The 6595-nt window shown below is 38.6% G+C and overlaps 1 protein-coding gene across 1 annotated transcript; it reads left to right on the forward strand.

The window, feature by feature from the left end:
- Window positions 1–1806: 1806 nt before the first annotated feature.
- Window positions 1807–4583, forward strand: CBG27517 (the record flags this gene model as incomplete). Its single annotated transcript, XM_045239104.1, has 5 exons — window positions 1807–1875; window positions 2211–2306; window positions 2360–2518; window positions 3664–3771; window positions 4452–4583. The coding sequence occupies 5 exons, from the start codon at window positions 1807–1809 to the stop codon at window positions 4581–4583; spliced, it is 564 nt and encodes a 187-aa protein (XP_045099967.1).
- Window positions 4584–6595: the final 2012 nt, after the last annotated feature.

Raw genomic sequence — 6595 nt, forward strand, 5'->3', positions numbered from 1 at the left:
TCGTTCCCACTTTTATAATTCCAACAATAGGTTCTAAAAATGGGCTTCCAAATTGTGATCATAGGAGAACAGTTGTCCTGAGTTGAGATTTTTTATAATTACTTTGATAGGGAACTCATGACACACTATTTTCTGTAGTTTTGAGCCTGATTGGACCATTTTCAGGCAGGCGAGTTACGCAACGATTTCACTAGAAAAGACACAACACTTTTGTTGCCGAAAATTGCCGAAATTTTTTTTTCGGCATTTGCCGAGTTGCCGAACATTGCCAAAAAGCGTTCGGCAATTTGCCGAGTTGCCGAATTGCCGGAATTCTTTTGTTGCCGCACAGGCCTATATCCGAAACTTTTTTGAAAGAAGTATCCATAACCTCAATTTTTTCATAATCCATTTTTTCGCAGTCATTTACTACTTGGCACTTTGCCAGGCAACGCACACAAAAAGTGTAACCTTGTCTATCGTCTAGATGTTGTAACGGTACCAGATAAGAGAGTACGAAAAAAAATAGATTAGAAAAATAGAGGGACAGGCGTATGCAACAATTTCAGAATCTCAGATTTTCTAAATCTGAAAATCTGAAAATCTTGGAAGATCAGAATCATAGAACCTTCGAGTTTTACATAGAACCCTTTTAAATGAAGGTAGGAGTCAGCAGAAACCACTCGCAAAGATCGAAAGAGCATTGTCGAAAACCCTTAAATCCGTTTTCAAAGTCTGCTTACGAGACTTTTGAATTGCTGAAATTACCAAAAATCCCATTTTCAGTGTAAAATCGCAATTTCTAAATTTGATTTTCTCCACTTCTAGGAGGTTTTAGAACATGAAATATATTTTATTAGGCTTGAAATTATGTGGAATTTCATATTTCAGACATTTTCTAACGAAATTTTCAAACTCGGAAAAGAGAATTGTCTTGGGCCCACCGAAAATCTGGGCAATTTTTGATTTTTTGGTGCTGAAGCTGAAATTTCAGCACTTCGAAGGTCTCGTAAGCAGACTTTGAAAACGCATTCAGAGGTTTTCAACCATGCTCTTTCGATCTATGCAAGTGGTTTCTGCGACTCCTACCATTCACTTTAAAGGTTCCCTTGTTAAAATCGTCATTTTGCTCTCGATCTTCTTCGATTTGTGATTCTCCTTTTTTCTTCTTCTTGAAATTTCAAATAGAACTGTTTATCTTCTTTCTCGTCTTAACAAATTCAAGATAAATCAATAGCAATATATCAATAGTGTCCCGCCCCACCACAGGACAGGTGCATATAAGAAATTCATCTGTCCTCTTCTTATTAGTTGTCTTTATTTTCCCTTTTCTCACAATTCTTGTTTTGAACTGCCTCAGGCCTGTACGCACGTGAGCGCAACCGCGCTCTACGCATCGACAGGCGGAAAAATTCTCTGTTGTATTTTCTATGGAGAGTTTTCGTTGTTTTTTAGAATTCGTAGCATACATGTGCTTGTGTTAATACTTTGTTGCTAGGTTTTTTTGTGTTCGTGAGTTTGCGAAAATGTGATAAGTTGAATTTTATACATTTTACTAGCTGAACGAAGCTTCAAAATCTTTTTCAGAAATTGAAATAATCTTCCGTTATTATTCTAATTTTCTCCATTAAAAACTAATTTTTCGTATTCCAGAAAAGAAAGATGTCCGATCACCAAAACTTTGCCGAAGATACACACAAAAAAGGGTTACTCTTTTTTGGAATTTCAGAATCTGAGCATTTTTTGTGGTTGATACCCTTACCTTGGGATTAAAAATTTACTCAACATTCGAAAAAAGAATTAGAATAAAGTGTTCTTTTCAGAAACATGGTCAAGGACGACGACATCCCAGAGTGCCAGGATTACATCGAGGCTGCTGAAACAAACGTCCCGGAAGTGGAGGAAAAGATCCAGATTACTGTGGTAAGTTTTGAAAATTCTGGAGTTCTGAAGTTTTGATGTTCTAACTGAAATTTAGAAATTTGGTGTTTCAAAGATATCGGTATTCCGATGTTTCTGGAAATTTTTGAGTCGCAAAATCGGAGTAACCCGAGAAATCCAATCATTTGAGAATCTCAAAAATCTATCTTTTGCAATTCTTCGAACTCAAAAATATCTTTAAATCTAAATCAATGAGCTGAAGTCCTAAAAATCTCGAAAATTTTGAAAATTCAAACTTTCAGATCCCTGCGGACTTTGTCTGTCCAGTTTTTGTTCCAGATTATGTAAAGGACATATTCTGGAGAAATCTGGCATTTGAAAAAGAACACATCGCAAAAGCAATGGACAAAAGAAAAGGACACAGAAAGTTTCCAATGAGGGATATGGTAAGATTTTTTAAAACGATTTTTTGTGTTTTTTAAAAAATCACAATTTTCAGTTCAAAGGTGCCGTCAGCCAGCAGGACCTTGTGAACGAATACTATCGCTCCAAGAATGTAGAGAGACGAGAAATGATGATGAGGGAGGAGATGCCGTTGGAAAGAAGTTCTGAAATTTTGCCTGAAATTCTGGAAACATTGAAAGAAGCGGGAATTCAAGTTATCGGGTTTTTCAATTTTTTCAAACTAAAGACTTTTCTCTGAACTTCTAAATTCCATTTTTTTAAGTTTTTAGTTTTTCTGGAATTCAAAGAACTTAGGGAACTCCCGAAAAAAATGTTTTCAAAAAATCAGCAATTCCAAAAAACACAAAGAGAAAAGTTGAAAAAAAAATCTAAATTTCTCAAGGATTACAGTAATTTCCTTTTTCAGAAAATCCGCAAAACCTGCAGTACTTTGAAAACGTATCGGACGTCCAAGAAAAGATACAAGCGAACTCAAAAAAAAAATAAAAACTGAGTTTCGTCCATCTTCAAGCGATCATGACATTTTGTAAATTGAAACTGTCGATTAACTGACCTGTTGTAAACTTGTAACTGTTGAAATAAACTATTTATTCAAAATCGCTACTCTTCCGATAAAAGCACTTAGAATTTCAGGACTCAAAATATAAAAAAATCAACTTTTTTGAGAAGAAAATTTTGACATTTTGAAGCAAAACCTGACAGCGTTATAAAACCAAAATATGATTCGATTGTTTTCAGCTTCAAAAAGAGCTTTTTGAAAAGAGAATTTGCAAACCCTTCTTTCAGAAAAGAGCTATTGAGTGCGCGTTGATGAATAGTTTCCCCCACTTGCATGTAGTGCTCCTCTTGTGTGTATATCGTGGGGGACCGATGAATAAAAAAAATTCAACTACGTTGTAGCGAACGGTTTTGACCTACTCTTACCCGCCGCGTGTTTACGTGTTTCTTCGTCTATTTCTCTTGTCTTCGCGCAGTGTTTTTCATTCCACCAATTTTTTTGGGTTGTGTACTCAGTGTTATTCATTTCATTTTTTTTAAATCCGACTTTATTTTGTTTCGTATTACGCTACAAAAAATTATTACGCGTTGAGCTCAATTGTCTCGATTTCTGTGAAAGTTATAAAAATTTGTCAACTAAAGAATGTTTAGTATAATATTGTCAACGTTTTCAGAATGTAGACCGTGTTCTGCGAGCCAGATAAATGAGACGCCGGCACTGGAGAAAAAACTTTGCAGTATGTATCCAAAGCCACACACAGTTTGAAAAATTTGGACTGTTCAGGACACCGTTAGTTTAATTTCAGACGTTCTCTGATTTGGAACTTAAATAATTTCTAGATGGTCAGAAAGCTGACTACCAAGAAGACAAGAAGCGAGATTGACAAGATCGGAAGTGACCGGCCGTGGAAACTCAACTCTTCGAGAAAATTCTTGGAAGGGGTGAAAGTGAGTTGAACAGAGTTCGTGCACTTTGAGCACAATTATCTCAATTTCAATGTAAGATGGCTGAAATTTCTCAAGTTTCAAAATGTTTTGCAAAAAATCGCCAACATTTTTTAGTTCAACAGTTTTTGAAATTACCTACATAAATTAATATAATTGAGCTCAAAAGGACCACTGTTGAGCCTTTGCCTGAAACCCTATGAAGATTCAAGAACGATTTTTTCAGATTCTACAACTGACAATAAGACGGCGACAACCAATATTTCGACGCAAGATTGAGACCCCTCAAAGTGCTTTCTAGTCGATACCGGAAAAGCAACTACGCAGCTTGAACCCAAAACCATAGTAAGTCCAAGTGAAGAAATGGAGAACAATGAGCTCATTGCAAGTGAATGAATGCGATGCGCTTAGAGAAATGATCTTCCACGTGTTATGTTCAAAGGGCCGTTTCAAACAAGTTTTTTATATTTATTTTTTAGCTTGAAACTGGTCGAGGAAATCACTCGAACGAATCGGCAAACGAAAAACCGAAAATTTTGACGTGTTTCTGCAAAAATTGAAGTTTTGACACCGACCTATACCTGGAGAAAAAAAATAATTTGATAAAAGTTGAAGAGGATAATTCAGGATACCGTAAGTTCAATTTACGACGTTTTCTTAATTGAAATTCAGATAATTTTTAGATGGATGGCTATCAAATAGTCAAGAAGCGAGAATCAGACGATCGGAAGAGAGCGGAAGTGGGTACCATTCAACTGTCCGAGGAGAATTCCGGAAGGAGAAGAAGTGAGTTTAACAGAGGGCGTGCACTTTGAGCGCAATTATCTCAATTTCAATGTAAGATACCTGAAGTTTTTATACTTTCGAATATAAAATCTCCAGAATTTTTTAGTTCAAAAGCTTTTAAATTACCTACAGAAGCTAAGATAATTGAGCTCAAAAGTACCACTGTTGAGCCTTTTGCTAAAACACTAGAGATTCAATAACGATTTTTTTTAGAAACCACAACTGAGACGCCGACAGCAAAGGTTCGTAGTCTGTACACAAGATTGAGACCCCTCATAGTTTTTCCAACCCGATACCGGAGAAAAAACAACGAAGTTTGCATCCAAACCTTACGGGTGGAAATATGAAGTACTGCCGGATCAATACAACTGAGACGCCGACAGCAAAGGTTCGTAGTCTGTACACAAGATTGAGACCCCTCATAGTTTTTCCAACCCGATACCGGAGAAAAAACAACGAAGTTTGCATCCAAACCTTACGGGTGGAAATATGAAGTACGGCCGGATCAATACAACTGAGACGCCGACAGCAAAGGTTCGTAGTCTGTACACAGGATTGAGACCCCTCATAGTTTTCCAACCCGATACCGGAGAAAAAACAACGAAGTTTGCATCCAAACCTTACGGGTGGAAATATGAAGTACTGCCGGATCAATACAACTGAGACGCCGACAGCAAAGGTTCGTAGTCTGTACACAGGATTGAGACCCCTCATAGTTTTTCCAACCCGATACCGGACAAAAAACAACGAAGTTTGCATCCAAACCTTACGGGTGGAAATATGAAGTACTGCCGGATCAATACAACTGAGACGCCGACAGCAAAGGTTCGTAGTCTGTACACAGGATTGAGACCCCTCATAGTTTTTCCAACCCGATACCGGAGAAAAAACAACGAAGTTTGCATCCAAACCTTACGGGTGGAAATATGAAGTACTGCCGGATCAATACAACTGAGACGCCGACAGCAAAGGTTCGTAGTCTGTACACAGGATTGAGACCCCTCATAGTTTTTCCAACCCGATACCGGAGAAAAAACAACGAAATTTGCATCCAAACCTTACGGGTGGAAATATGAAGTACGGCCGGATCAATACAACTGAGACGCCGACAGCAAAGGTTCGTAGTCTGTACACAGGATTGAGACCCCTCATAGTTTTTCCAACCCGATACCGGAGAAAAAACAACGAAGTTTGCATCCAAACCTTACGGGTGGAAATATGAAGTACGGCCGGATCAATACAACTGAGACGCCGACAGCAAAGGTTCGTAGTCTGTACACAGGATTGAGACCCCTCATAGTTTTCCAACCCGATACCGGAGAAAAAACAACGAAGTTTGCATCCAAACCTTACGGGTGGAAATATGAAGTACTGCCGGATCAATACAACTGAGACGCCGACAGCAAAGGTTCGTAGTCTGTACACAGGATTGAGACCCCTCATAGTTTTTCCAACATGATACCGGAGAAAAAACAACGAAATTTGCATCCAAACCTTACGGGTGGAAATATGAAGTACTGCCGGATCAATACAACTGAGACGCCGACAGCAAAGGTTCGTAGTCTGTACACAGGATTGAGACCCCTCATAGTTTTTCCAACATGATACCGGAGAAAAAACAACGAAGTTTGCATCCAAACCTTACGGGTGGAAATATGAAGTACTGCCGGATCAATACAACTGAGACGCCGACAGCAAAGGTTCGTAGTCTATACACAGGATTGAGACCCCTCATAGTTTTTCCAACCCGATACCGGAGAAAAAACAACGAAGTTTGCATCCAAACCTTACGGGTGGAAATATGAAGTACTGCCGGATCAATACAACTGAGACGCCGACAGCAAAGGTTCGTAGTCTGTACACAGGATTGAGACCCCTCATAGTTTTTCCAACATGATACCGGACAAAAAACAACGAAGTTTGCATCCAAACCTTACGGGTGGAAATATGAAGTACGGCCGGATCAATACAACTGAGACGCCGACAGCAAAGGTTCGTAGTCTGTACACAGGATTGAGACCCCTCAAGTTTTTCCAACCCG

Source organism: Caenorhabditis briggsae (assembly GCF_000004555.2).
Source record: "Caenorhabditis briggsae complete genome, chrX, whole genome shotgun sequence".
Lineage (NCBI taxonomy): Eukaryota > Metazoa > Nematoda > Chromadorea > Rhabditida > Rhabditidae > Caenorhabditis > Caenorhabditis briggsae.